Source organism: Mirounga angustirostris, unplaced genomic scaffold (genome assembly GCF_029215605.1).
Source record: "Mirounga angustirostris isolate CCGP_5_RB_7025 unplaced genomic scaffold, mMirAng1.0.hap1 SCAF_12, whole genome shotgun sequence".
NCBI lineage: Eukaryota > Metazoa > Chordata > Mammalia > Carnivora > Phocidae > Mirounga > Mirounga angustirostris.
This window is the reverse complement of record NW_026991720.1, coordinates 28,215,242-28,230,598: the sequence shown is the minus strand read 5'-3', so window position 1 is coordinate 28,230,598 and position 15,357 is coordinate 28,215,242. Positions and strand designations below refer to the sequence as shown.

General features: G+C 36.6%; 1 protein-coding gene across 11 annotated transcripts in view; it reads right to left on the bottom strand.

Annotated features, from left to right (window-relative positions):
* Positions 1 to 15,357, bottom strand: part of CADPS2 (calcium dependent secretion activator 2) — a 517,989-nt gene that overhangs the window by 113,518 nt on the left and 389,114 nt on the right. For all 11 annotated transcript variants that reach the window (XM_064575007.1, XM_064574999.1, XM_064575000.1 and 8 more), the window contains 2 exons: positions 9,145 to 9,246; positions 3,235 to 3,298 (listed from right to left, as the gene is read on the bottom strand). In XM_064575007.1, coding sequence (XP_064431077.1) covers positions 3,235 to 3,298; positions 9,145 to 9,246 — 166 coding nt within the window. The remainder of the gene's footprint in view (positions 1 to 3,234; positions 3,299 to 9,144; positions 9,247 to 15,357) is intronic.

Sequence of the window (15,357 nt, the reverse complement as noted above, 5' to 3'; positions counted from 1 at the left end):
CTCATAGAAAAGCTTTAAATCTTTTGAGCAATATATATATATATGAAAACAGTAAAAAATTCTATGAAGAACAAGCATTGCTTTTGAGCTCTATAAAAATCAAGATCTCTAATTCCACAATTAAACTTTAATTACTTAATCTGTTGACGGGGAGAAAATCTTTTAGTGAAATGAATGGAATATCAAACGTTAAAATACACGGAAACTTTCTGAAATTAAAAAACAACAGATTATTTTCTGTTGAGTTCCTAAATATGTTTTTGTTTTCCCTTAGAAGTATTACTATTGGCCAGGGGAAAATACAATTATATCCAGAATTCAAAACATAATGTATTTAAGCACTTTTATAATGACTCACTGATGATAATTTCCTTAAAACTTTCTCAGTGGTTAAATAGCTTACAGTCAGTTTTGATTATACCATTAGATAACCTCTATCTTTTCATATAGTTAATGCAGCTTTTCTGGCTTTACTTACATTCAAATTATAAAATAGAAGGCAAAATGTGAATATAGAGAAAACAAGAACAGTAAGTATTCTTACTATTCTATTAGTCTTTTACCTTAAAGACTCATCAAAAGAATATGAAAACATCCATTTCATGCTTTATGATTTCTTTCTCTTTCAATCGGCCTCAGCACAAAGGATTTTATAATCTCAAATTTACTCAACCATTTAAGCATTGGTGATCCTTCACAATATATTTTAATTTTGTTAGGCAAGCTTTCTTTTTCAAAACAGCAAACCTTATCACTTAAAAATTTCCTTTCCATCAAATTCAATTATTCTTCATAGTCTCATATTAAAAATCTTTAACACATTTACATATATTTGGTACTTTAATTAGAACTGCACATTAGATTCTTTATAGGCAAAAAAAATCCTGCTGATAGTTAAAAAAAACAAGCATTAATGTACTATTATGTTTTTAAATGTACTATTTTTAATGTGATTATTCCTAAAGTTTAAATTTAAAATTAATTTTGTCCCATATGCATAACCATGAACTTTACCATTAGACCTTCCCATGGTGACACACATTCATTCATTCATTCATTCACTCATTCATTAAGACAGAGAGCACACGCACAAGCGGGGCGGGGGGGGCAAGGGAGAGAGGGCAGAGGGAGAGGGAGGGAGAATCTTAAGCAGGCTCCATGCCCCAACATGGAGCCCAAAGTGGGGTGCGATCCCACAACCCTAAGATCATGCCCTGAGTCGAAATCAAGGGTCAGATGCTTAACCAACTGAGCGACCCAGGAGCCTGACACACTTTTAAATAATAGAAAATAGCTGTTAAGGGGCGCCTGGGTGGCTCAGTCGTTAAGCGTCTGCCTTCGGCTCAGGTCATGATCCCAGGGTCCTGGGATCGAGCCCCGCGTCGGGCTCCCTGCTCAGCGGGAAGCCTGCTTCTCCCTCTCCCATTCCCCCTGCTGTGTTCCCGCTCTCGCTGTGTCTCTCTCTGTCAAATGAATAAATAAAATCTTAAAAAAAAAAAAAAAAAGAAAAAAAAGAAAATAGCTGTTAAAATTAGAATGTATATGTCTGTTACAGAGGTGAGTCCAGGGTTGAAATCAGGTGATAGTTTATATTACCCAGGAGCTGGATATTTAATTTGGAGTGGGGGGAACTGTATCCTCTTTCCTGGCAAAATACAGATTAAGGGCTGGCAAGAGCAAAAAGGGAGACACAGCTGGTTTCCTGTATCCCCTCCATTTCTTCCAAAGCATAGTAAGTATGAAGAATTCACATGTAGATTTTGCTTTTCTAAGATGTCAATAAGTACAGAGACACGGAAATGAAGAATGGCCCTACCATTTCTCTCTCAGTTCAGCAAGAGACATGATAAGTGACTTTAAGTGGAAAAAAGGTCACTGTTCATCCTGGCTCGTGTCAGTACATGAGGGCATCTATGCCATCGGGAACTCTTCCCTGCTGGGGGAGGAGAGGAGCTCTACCATGGAAACGAGCACACGGAAAGGCTGTATCAGGTACTCAGGGTGGGATGCCATTCCAAAAGTAAAGCTCTCTGTAAAGATTTTATCTTTTCTATGATACCTCAATGAACTGGATGAAATGAATACTTTGGAAAAGACTGGGTTACACACAGCTTTATAATAAAAATTCTAATAAAACAGGTAACCGCTGTAATAATATTTCTATCATATGATGCACAGGAATCAAGGATAAAACAGGGGCAGACATACGCGACCACTGTATACAGTCATCAGTTCTAGCGTCATCTTCCAAGTCCTTGAATCACTGAAAAATGCCTTCCCTTAAAAAAAAAAAAAAAAAAAAAAAAAGCCTTCCCTTTTTGCTTTTAATAGAAGTGCTGATCAACAGTGTAATATATCTAGAATTCTTTGGCAGAAAAGTGGACAAGACCAAGTGCTTTGAAGTCAATAAATTAGGGCCAGAATAATCAAATCATGATTATATTATATACTATATATGTATATATATATTATCATGATATAAATGATCCTTAGAAATTCATTTTAATGCTGGTAAGGAATAGGAATTGTCCATATCACTTAACTGTTAGGCTCCAACTAGCCTTTGAATAGTTTTATAAATAAATGAAAATGATACTTCCCTTTCAAACCTTGTCTGCTACAAAAACAGGAGTGGAGAATGTACTTTCATTAATAAATTATTTTAGCATGGCTAGGAAAGCCTTGTTTGCTATTTATTTTCTGAGGGAAAACGAATTTCCACAATTCATGAATTCATTTAAAGTAACACGAGTTGAAATGAATTTTGAGACTGATTTAGAATGAAAGGAAGGATACGTTTGGGCCTTTTAAGTGATAAACCCTTACAGGTATAAGAAATGTGACAGGTAGATGCACAAGTAAGTCGGGGGTGTGGGGAGGGTAATGAAAGACAACTGTGAAGTCTGAAAAACGGATGATTATACTTAAGTGGAAAAAAAACAAAGAAGACTATTTCATGAGGGAAAGAAAGAGGTGGGGAAAATGGGTACTGCCAAGATGCCATCAACTCAGCCTCGGATGGCAGGGATGGCTTCCGAAAAGCTGCGGGGAGAAAGAGGTAGGAGATAGGAAGAGTTGGACGTAGTTAAGAGCCGGTGAGAAAGTGATGAAATGTGACCGACAGCCTCAGAGAACACACTCGTTGTGAGGAATGGGCCTGTCTGCCCGGTTCAGTCACTAAAACACACAGCCACTAAGTGCAAATAGTATTTATAAAGTAGTGTTCGAACGTACCCTTTCAAGTAATGAAAGCGTAGCTTTCAGAGCACCTTCAGGTCGTCCAAAGGGAAAACAGTATCTTTAAAAACAAAAGGAGGAACAAAAAAGTCAAACATTTAATATCCAAGACTGCTCAATAATTCCCTCTTCTATTACTTGGCATTATTGAAGAACAGTGAAAAGTGGTTAAAATAGCATCAACCCATCTGGGAAAATCTTAAAGGCAGAAGTTTACCTGGTTCCATGCTTTCGATTTCTTTTAACAGTAAAGGTATCAACTATGATGAAAAGGTTCTAAAATTTTGATGATGTTCAGAAAGAACATAGTAAATTAAAACAAAACAAAAACCTCCAAGATTCTACCAGTAAAGAGTTAATTAAAAATACATTTCCTAAAATCTTCTTAAGGTTTGCTGTTATTCAAGCCCTATGATAAACAAAATGATTTCCCCCATTTCCTCCTGTACTTATGTGTGGCTTGAGATGGAAGCACACCCCACAGACATAACTTTGAGTACAAAACAGGTTCCAGCTTCCCCCCTTTCCTGACATCTGCCTGTCTATTATGCCAGTAGCTAACTCTACAACCTCCCCACACAAAACACAAACTTTGCAGAGCTCCGCAATTTGCCAGTGGGGAAGGTTATCCTCAGCTTTCTCGTGCCGTGCCTTCCTAATATACACCGACAACCGGAGGGCAGGTCACCGCCGTGTTCCGCAATCAGGGTCAGAGGCATGGGCGAGTGAGTGGGCTCCTCAGAAGTTAGCTAACGCATGGTGGTAACAGATTTATTGCTCTTCACACGGGGGTTCCTCTTCAGGTCACTTTCCACTTAAAGAGCAGAGAATGTCAGGGCCTCTTCATCCTGCTGGAGCTCCTGGCTTTCTTGAATCAGGTTCAGTAAAGCACCTTCTCCCCAAACCCCGCCGCCCCCCACCCAAGATCAAGTGCTACAGGCAGCTGAGCTGTCTGGATTAGAAATCTTCAAACCGGTAACTTGAAGTTTATAGATTTCCATGTCCTTTGCCATTATTCAGGGACTTGGTAAACACATCTTCTAAGGTGTAACCCACAATGAAATTATTTTTTTCACAAGGCAATCTGAACAGGTTTCCCTAAAAACACATACTTAAATTCAACTTGTTTTATAGCAGCAAATTTTAAAGACTGATTAAAGATGGATTTCTCAGAAAGCAGCTGTTAAATTCATATTAGGATCGGGTTTTAGTTTTATGAAACTTTTACCAGTGTCAGGTAAATGCAAGAAACATCATAAATCTATGAAGAAAAATCAAATTTTTCTTCAGAACGGTGTTTATTTCACTTACTGTTAAAAGTTTCCTTCAACTAACTCGTACTTCAATGCATTCTCTTACTCCTCTCTGCTACCCTGCACAAAAGCAACAACCAATTTATTTAATAGTTTTTTTTTCCTGTGCAGTGTTGCTTTTTAGAGCATTAGCAAATTAGCGAAGCAGCTTTCATCATTTTGTATACCATAAACCTTAATCCAAGTTTAAATAAAACACAAATTGGGTTCTTATAGTCCCCTCCCCTGCTTAAATCTTTTCAGTGTATTTGCATAATCCACCCATTGTCTTTCCTATTGTTTATTTCCATTAACCTGAGGGTGACACATTTTATGAATGGAATGTTACTGATCCCCAGATTACATTTAGCATTTCAGGGCTCTGAGGTCCCACTGGGTATGTTCTGAATTAGCATTAGCTGCCCATGATGTGTAAATAATTCAACACATTTACAGAGTACAAGTAATCCTGAATCAATAAAGTATAGAAAATAACTACACAGAGGCTTAATTAATCTTTACAAAATGGGTTTTAAAAGAAAGGAATAGTTTTGTTCTGCTTTTCAGGATAAATATTTTGGGTTTTCACCACTTTCACAGCTCTGTAATAACAAAGTGGAAAATACTCAATCATCAAATAAAATTCAACCAAGTTTAATATCTAATCTGAATAAATTAAAATCACCATGATTCCCACCTTAGTAAATTAATTACACAGATAGATGAGCCTGCATAGACATGTCCCACAATTAAACTGTTTCTTTTCTTTACCATTTTAAAATACAGTATTTCTTTTTATCAAAATTATATATACACATAGTCTGAAAGGAAACTTCTAAAGGCTTCTTATGAAAAACAGAAGTTTTTATGTCATTTGCACCCCACTCCCCAAGTAATTTCTCGAGAAAAGAAAGTTTTTAACTTTTAGCTATTTCTTTCTGTATTTAAACATTTTATGCCTAACCTACATGCTAATATTTCAAATTCTTGATTTTTCACTTTTATATATTATTCTACTAACTTCCCACTATGGAAGTACTTAGCTTTTAATAGATTTAAAGGTATAAATGACATATAATTGCACATTTTTAAAATACATAATTTGATAAGTTTTGACATATGTATATACCTGTGAAACCATCACCACAATCAATTTAATATACATATTCATGACTGCCAAATGTTTCTTCCCCACCCCTTGGGCCCAGGCAACCACTGATTTACTTTGTATTTGAATTAGTTTGTATTTTCTATAATTTTATATAAGAGGAATCTTACAGTATGTACTTCATTGCATCTGATTTCTCTCAGTATATTTTGATATTCATTCATGCTATCAACCGTTCATTCCTTTTTACTGCTCAGAAGTATTGTGATACACTGTTTATCTCTTCCTTGTTGTGGCCATCTGGCTTGTTTTCATATTCAGCTATTATGAATAATGCTGTATGTTCACATGAAAGTCTTTGTGTGGACATGGGCTTTGATTTCTCTTGGAGAATACCTACAAGTGGGATGGCTGGGTCATATGTTAGGTGTTTGAATTTTTAAAAACCTGCAAACCATCTTACAAAGTGGGTTGTACCCTTTTATACTCCTATCAAGAGTATATGCAGAGTTCCAGTTTCATATCCATGCCAACACTTGTTGGGTGGTAATTATTTTAATTTTACTTATACTAATAATGTAGTAGTACTGCATTGTGTTTTAGTTTGTATTTCCCCAAAGAATAATGACATTGAGCATCTTTTCATATGGCTTTTTGCCATGTGTCTTTGATGAAATATCAGGAACAATTTTTTATTGGGTTGTTTCATTTCTAAGTTTTAAGAGTTACTTATATATTCCAGATAGAAAGAAGTTTTTTGTGGGATGTGTATTGTGCAAATACTTTTTCCCATTCTGAGATATATCTTTTTATTCCCTTATCAATGTCTTTGGAAGATCAAAAGTTCTTAATGTTGATGAAGTTCAAGGTAAGACTGTTCCATTTATGAATCATGATTTTGGTGTTTTGAAGAATCTTTGTTTCGTACAAGAACAAAGAGATTTTCTGTTTTCTAGGTCTACCCATTTTGAGTTAACTTTTTAATCAGGTATGAGGTATGGGTCCAGGTCAATCTTTTGCATTTGGCTATCTAATAGTTCTAGCACCATTTATTGAAAAAAAGTGTACTTTGCAAATTATCTTTGTGTATCTTTGGAAATCAATTGACCATATGTGTATGAGTGGATTTCTGAACTGTCCACACCACACAACCTTGATTACTGATTTTTGAGCAGACATCCTTGCCTTGCTTTTGATCTCAGGTGAAAAACATTCAATCTTTCACTGTTAAGTATGAAGTTGTAGGTTTTCCATAGGCGCCCTTAAGAGGTTGAGCATATGACATTAGGTAAGAATTCTTTTAATACTATTGTTTACTAATTCTATCTTCTGTGTCACTTCCACTTTTGGCTGTTTTCATTCTCTTCATTGGTCATATTTTACCATTTCTTCGTATGCCTAGGAATTTTTGATTGGATGCTAGACATTATTATTTTACATTATTGGTGGCTCAATATTTTTGCATTCCTTTATTCTTGACCTTTGTTTGGAATGCAGTTAAATTACTTAAAAACAATTTGATTTATTTGAAACTTGATTTTAATCCTCATTAGGAGCAATAAAAACAGGGCTAATTTTTTTCTATTACTGAGGCAAAAATTCTCTTGAGTATTCGACCCTCTACTCATGACTTAGAAGCTTTCCAGTCTGGGTGGTAGAAACTGGTACTCCTCTTAGCTCTATGTTAGCTTTGAGGATTATCTCCTGTAATCCTACCACAGAGTGAAAGGATTATCTGTCTGACTTCAAATAGTTTCCTTACATACATGTTCAAATCAATACTCAGTTGAAGACTCCAGGGGGCCCCTCAGCAAACACCTGCAGGTCTCTCCTCTCTTTTCTTCAGAAGTTTGACCTGCAAACTCTGGGTGCTTTGCCCTCCCTGGACTCACATCTCTGTCTCCTCAAGTCAGGGTGTCCACTGGGATTCTCCTCCATGGGCCATGGCTCAGAAGCACTCTCCTGGTGCCAAGCGGAGAAAATGAAAGGGCTTATTCATTTGTTTCTCATCTCTCAAGAATCAGTTGTATTCATTGTCTTATGCTTAATGTGCTGAAAAGCATTTTTCCACATTAAAAAAATTAAAAAAAAAATTTTTTTGTTTCAGATGGGAGGGTAAATATAATCCTGTTACTCCACCTTAGACATATGTAGCTTCTTTTTTTTTCTTTTTTTTGACTGCTTTCCCCCATCCTAAATGTAATTCCTGTCCTTCTTATCTTTTAACACAGTTATGCCATTTTGGGGGGTTAAATTCAGTATTTATATTACGTAAATGTGCCAGATAAGTGATACACAGTATTTACTATGATTTACATGCCATTATTTTGTTTATAATTAATACTTGTCTTTGTTTGTAATATCTTTTTTATTTTTTTTTAAAGATTTTATCTATTTATTTAATTGACAAAGAGACAGAGATAGCAAGAGAGGGAACACAAGAAGGGGGAGTGGGAGAGGGAGAAGCAGGCTTCCCGCTGAGCAGAGAGCCTGATGTGGGGCTCGATCCCAGGACCCTGGGATCATGACCTGAGCCGAAGGCAGTTGCTTAACCAACTGAGCCACCCAGGCGCCCCTTTAATATCTTTTTTAAATAGAACTCCAAACTCAATTCCAGGTGGGTAAATCCTCTCTCAACATACTAAAACATCTTAGTATTTTGTCAATTTAATTTACTTGAAGAATTTTTCTGACCTGTTCTCATCAGAACTGGTTGCTTTCTAAGCTCAATCATCACTTGGGGTTTCTATTAACTATCACTATGGAGATTCCCTCCTCTTTACCACTCATTTTCTGTTCAGGGATCTTAACTATCCCTCTTTCTTTGTTTTCTCCTTTGTCTTGAATTGCATTCTCCAGAAATATTTCCCTTTTTAACCATTAGGTTCTATTGAGCTAACTATAATCAGGGGAAAAAATAACAAGATTTCGATCTTTCATTCTGTAAATGTTTCTTAGTATCAATGGTTAATTTTTTTGAGCAAGGAACTGTGCCAGGAAACAAGGCCCTTGTTCTCACAAAATGTAAATAAAATAACTAATGACTTAAGAAATGGGTATTATAACTATGTGTTAAGTGACTAGTGAAGAGTACAGATGATAAATGCTAAAAGACTTCAGGTTTTCCAGTCTTTGCTGGAATGATCTAAAACAGCTCTACTATGAAGATAAGACACAAGAAGCTCCTTGCCTGGTGATACAGAGAGAGGGAAGTCTACTCACCAGAGCTGGGGGAAGAGGTTACTCGAGGATGAGAAATGCACAAGCGAGAGATGCATTCCACAGATTGAAGGGGTAAGGGACCTACCTTAATGAATGGTGGAAACTGAATGGCAGGCTTAGAAGCAGACCACAGACTGAGGAATATGGATCTTACCTGGCAGGCGATGGAGAAGAAGCTACTGGTAGTTCTTGAGTAGCCAAAGAAAGACATAATAAACCTTTATAGGGAACTGGAGTGTTGAGTGAAGAAAGCAAATACTTAATTTTAATGAACAGAGTATATACCTGAAATGACTTATCTGATTTTCTAAAAGGGAAGAGAGTCTTTCTTTTATCTCCTCAAATCTCTCTTTTTCTTCCATTGAAACAGTTCCAATTCCATCAGGCCTGGAAACAAACAAACAAACAAACAGAATCAGTAATTTATACTGATTGAATGTTTACTTTCATGTTTTTTGTATATCTTTATTTTTAAATATATTTATATATACATATATCTTTATATCTCTATTTCCCTGAAGAATAATTAAGGAAAATGCATATTGGATAGTATACATATTACTTGCATCTATAATGGAAATTTATTTAAAGGAGGTATTTGTAGCCATTTGCTTCATATTCTGACCTGGAATGAATGGAATTATTCTGTTTTAAACAGCCTTCAAGGTAAAGGATTACAATAAATATTTTCCAGATCTACTGAAAACAATGACTAGTCCTTGAGAATGGTAGTGAAAAGTGTTTTATGTGGTACCAAACATTTGACAAATTGAATAAATATCCCGTGGATGAAAATATTATAAAAGCATACTGAATGCAAACTAAAATGTTTTTTTTTTTAAGATTTTATTTATTTATTTGACAGAGAGAGAGAGACAGATAGAGAGGGAACACAATCAGGGGGAGTGGGAAAGGGAGAAGCAGGCTTCCCGCCGAGCAGGGAGCCCAATGCGGGGCTCGATCCCAGGACCCTGGAATCACGACCTGAGCCGAAGGCAGGCGCTTAACGACTGAGCCACCCAGGCGCCCCGCAAACTAAAATGTTTTAACTACTTTTCTTCCAAGTAAAAATTAAGCTAATGTGAAACTGGAGATTTCATTCTAATTGTAAAAAAACACAGAAAATTTGAATACATTGGTGATTTACTGCATTTTTTTTTTTGTTTAAATGTGGGGGCTTATAATTCAAAACAAATAGTTGAATAAAAACTTATAGAGAACACAGATCAGCTATGTTCCTGCATTTTGGGCTCAGCCAAATATCCCTACGGAATCAAGGCAAGTTCACATCAGGACTTTTAGAGGTAGTTACGAAGACTGAACAGAAATCTTCTTTTACTTAAGATCAGCATTAAAAGTATAAAATATTTCTAATAATGGATTTAGAATTTATTCTATATTAGTTCAAGTATCTGGTTGTATATTGGGGTGCCTGGGTGGCTCAGTCATTAAGTGTCTGCCTTCAGCTCAGGTCATGATCCCAGGGTCCTGGGATCGAGCCCTGCATCGGGTTCCCTGCTAGGCAGAAGCCTGCTTCTCCATCTCCCACTCCCCCTGCTTGTGTTCCCTCTCTCACTGTCTCTCTCTCTGTCAAATAAATAAATCTTAAAAAAAAAAAGTATCTGCTTGTATAACAGTCATCAAAAATTTTGAACCTATGAACTGTAACTTTGTTAACGCAATGAGAAAGACCTATTAATGTCATATTCAAAAAGTGTCTATTTCAACAAAATGAATCTTTTGCATTTGATAAACACCAATCATTTCTTCCTCTATTAGCTTATTTTTCTGAAGATATTTTAGTTCCCAAAGACTTATGTACTTATAATTTTAACTAATTTTTAGTTAAAATTCATAATCATCTACGATTGTGAAATGATTATGAAAGACAAAGAGAAATGAATGCTTGATATAACTTTCCCCAGAAGATTGCTATTTGGGGCTCCCACTCGTTTCACATATACATATAAACATGCGTGTGCATGTGTATCTTTGATGCTTGCAACTAGTCAATTAGGATAAAAGCAATTACTTTTAAAGTTATACCTGAATCATAATGACCTAAAGACCTTTTATTCATCTCACAGCATCATTTAAGTCTGAAAATTTTTTTGCCATTATAGAGTAAATAATTTGTTATTTCAGAAACGCACAAGCTGCTGGAATTTATGCTTTGAAAATCTTACAATTATACTTCATCCCTAAATAGGGAAACACCAATTATTTTATTTCATAGTCAGAACAGTACATTCTACCGGAATGTATTTTCAATGTGAACTGCAGAAAAACTAATGGCAAATATTGGTCTTTCAAATATTTTTAGGAAGGAGAAAAGAAAGTCTGATCTATAAACTACAAAATAATGAACTCTGAGCTAACCCCAATACTTTATAATAATTTATCATATTATAATAATTTATAATATAATGGATTTTTTCACATATTACTTCAGCGTCAATTCCCACTGAGCAAATGATAGCACAAAACCAAGACTGTAACTTAAGAGTAAGTATAATAATGATCACAAAAGTTCAAGCAGGGAGTTTTATATACATCATTAACTTGGGAATTTGAGCATTCAGATGCAAACTATAACTACATTGTGTTATCATATAGATAGCACAAAAATCCACACCACAAAGTTGTGGGTCGGCATTTCACGATATACGCCTATGCAAACTTGGTGAAAAAGAATAAAGAACTTATATTTATTATTCTGATCACTGATACGGCTCTTTGGCTTTGCTCTCTGACAGACACCACATGGTTATATTAGAGTGAATTTTACTGTTTGCTTCAACTGTCAAAGGAGATTGTGATCCACAGCGATACAGCAAGTCATCCTGTCATATTAAACCTCACTGGGGCACCTCGCCTACACGACACAATGGAGCCAGGGGTTTAGGTGATGAAAAGCGAGAAAGGTAAGTCAGAGGAACATCACTTGTGTCAGCTTTCACTAAGACAAAGATGGTTATATACAGTGAAAGGCTGTCATTTTAGTGAGTTTATTATTAAATTCAGTATACATCTGACAAGTTAAATACAATAGTTAGTATTTTGGGCCTGTCCTTATTTACATGCCTTTTAGTGCATACACCAGTCTATGTACAAATATTAGGTTTATGAAGTGGACATCTATACCTAAGTGATTGGGAATAAATAGCAGCTTCGCTGCAGTCATGCCTAAAGGTAACAGCTCCTTCTAAAATTATTTTTCCCAGGGCGGCTGGGTGCCTCAGTTGTCGGTCAGCTCAGGTCATGATCCCGGGGTCCTGGGATCCAGCCCTGCGTCAGGCTCCTTCCTCAGCGGGAATCTGCTTCTCCCTCTCCCTCTGTCCCTACCCCTGCTCCTGCTCTGTCAAATAAATAAAATCTTTTAAAAAATATTAAAATTCTTTCCAATAAACGCAAATATGTCCTGTGTCATCAATATCTTCCTTGTCATAGCCATTATTAAAATAAACAAAACAATGATAAATAACAAAATTCTAAATATGCCCCTGGTACTGTGCTATTTCATATGCATACACAGCAACCCATTCTCCAGACTCCAAGAAAGGAAGCTACTGAAGCTCAAGGAGGTTAGGTGACTTCCCCAAGGTCGCACAGCTAGAAAGAGTAGGAGCCTGGACTTGAACCTAGGTTCTCTTGCATTCCAAATCTGGGGCTCTTAGTGCCCATGTCTTATTCTCTTTCCCCTACATTTCACAGAAAATAATAAAGAGGGAAAAAATCTCTATTAAAAAATGTAAACTGGGGTGCCTGGGTGGCTCAGTTGGTTAAGCAACTGCCTTTGGCTTAGGTCATGATCCTGGAGTCCTAGGATCGAGTCCCGCATCGGGCTCCCTGCTCAGCGGGGAGTCTGCTTCTCCCTCTGACCAACCCCAAGTGCGCGCTCTCTCTCTCTCTCTCATTCTTTCTCTCAAATAAATACAATCTTTAAAAGAAAATGTAAACTGTATCTGAGAATGTGGAGTATTTTAAATATACTTACCTCAGACATTTTCTATATTAGTTATATAAGCCAGAAAGCTTAAATATCAATAAAATTTCAAATATCTGCTACTGAATCAGTAATTCTTTACTTTTTTAAAGGATTTTATTCATTTATTTATTTGAGAGTGAGAAAGAGAGCGTGCACAAGCAGGCAGAGCATCAGGCAGAGGGAGAGGGAGAAGCAGGCTCCCAGCTGAGCAGGAAGCCCGATGTGGGGCTCGATCCCAGGACCCTGGGATCATGACCTGAGCCAAAGGCAGATGCTTAACCAACTGAGCCACCCAGGTGCCACTGATAAAAAAAAAAATCTCAACAAAGTCAGTCCTTCAAATTTGTACTTGCAGAAAGCAGCTTTAAGAGAAACTTAAACTACTTATATTCTATGAACATTCATCTAGTAGACCCAGGGTAATAGAGATTTAAAATAATAGCTTTATAAACTCAGCTTATAAATTTATTGCTGTCAGCTGTACCTTCAAAACATACCCCAAGTATGGTTACAACATCCTTAGTCTCCCTCTTTTAGTGTTTTCTATGTCGAGTATTGGTAACACACTACAGTGAGCCTTTTCCAAGCCTAAGCCATACCTTATAATGCTAATATTCCAAAAGCCAAAATTCTTATAATGATCTGCAAGACCTTATAGAACACCCCCCCACACACACACACACTCTGATCTTCTCTACCCCTCCTAGCAGGTCCCTTCACTCCAGCCACTCTGGCCTCCTAGCTATTCCTCAAACACAGACTCAAACTCACAGGCCTCAGGGCCTTTGCACATGCTGCTCCCTGGGAGGGTCTTTTCCGAGGCACACAGGGCTTGCTCACTGTCTTCTCATGTCTACCCACATGACTCAGGATTAATGAGGTTACCTCTAACCACCTGCTGTAAAGGTGTAATCTTTCATTCCCACAGGTCTCTTCTCCTTTAACATGCTTTATTGCTGGTCATTGTACATAATATGCCATCAGCCCACATGTGATAGATCTGTTTATTGTTTGCCTCCTTTGTGCTGCACCCCTGGTACCCAGAATGGTAGCTGGCAAATTGATGCTAAATGCTAAATGGCAAATAAATGCTAAAGACATGAATAAATGATACACCGAATATAAAAATACCAGCTATAGCAGATAATAAAAACTCATGAATGAGTAATATCACAAATATTGCTTATTGGTATTAATGGGGCATAAATTAATTGGAACATTTTAAATCATATAACAGTAGGTAAAACAGGAAATTTTTTGAAAAGCAAACAGTACAGGAATTATAGTTAAGTACTCTGGGTAAAAAGATCTGACAAAAGTTAGCCATTTTTACATTTAGCAGAAAAGTTTTAGTATTTACTTGCCATTTTAATTATTAGTGAAATCATTTGCTTTAAGTCTCAATAAAAGAATTTTCCCCCTGAGATAATAAAAGTAATCTTTGATACTGATAAAAAGACAATGTTAAAATATGGTTATTGAAAATTCTAAAGTAAAAGGCCAATTTTCTGATTTGAATGTTAACTGGAGCTTAATTCTATGACTGATAAATAAATAGTAAAGTTGTTCCAATGAAAAAAAGGGCATTCTCATGTCTCGAGATTTAAACTTCTCATTTTTTTCCTGGGGCCTGTAGTTATTGAAATCACATGATTTTCGTAAGAATAGCGTTCCATGAAAGTTTAAGATATGAGCAAATTATAAAAGACAGTTTAGTGGTAGATGCATTTCCTTTAATTACAGATACAAACAAGTTAGGACACAGAACTTCCTTCTGGCATTACATAATAAGCAAAGGGACAGCAAATGTAGTTAGGTCTATGTTAATTATACTGGAAAGATTCTTAAAAAACGGAATTCGCACACAATGGAACTCTGCTGCTGATGCTCAACATCTTCCTCTTACATCTGCCTCTGGGTCTCATTCTGCCTTCAGAGAAAGCATTACATGCAGGCGCACGCGCACCCTTTTTTTTTTTTTTTCAAAGATTTTATTTATTTATTTGAGAGAGAGAGCACGAGCAGGGTGAAGGGCAGAAGGAGAAGCAGACTCTCCGCCGAGCAGGGAGCCCGATGCGGGACTCGATCCCGGGACTCCAGGATCATGACCTGAGCCAAAGGCAGTCGCTCAACCGACTGAGCCACCCAGGCGCCCCAACACACACCCTTTTTTGAAAGGCGGATTTGTCCAAAAATAGTTCCTATACGTATTAAGGCCTATACAAATTAATCTTATTAAATTCCTACATGAACGAAGAGATCTCACGATGGATTTTAGAACTCGTGCTATTCGTCAATCTGGAAGATTAGGCATTTAGAAACAAACAGAATCCATTCTGTATTCTGGACATCTTGTCATCATTATCAACTCTTTCTGTAAAAAAGTACAATATAAGCTCTAAATTGAGAAGGGTGTTTTTGAAAGACTACTCAGAAACAAGAGAGAGGAAGAGTATTATCTTCTCCATCTTCTCTCTCTCACGGCTTTTGAGGTAGTTCTGATAAGAAAT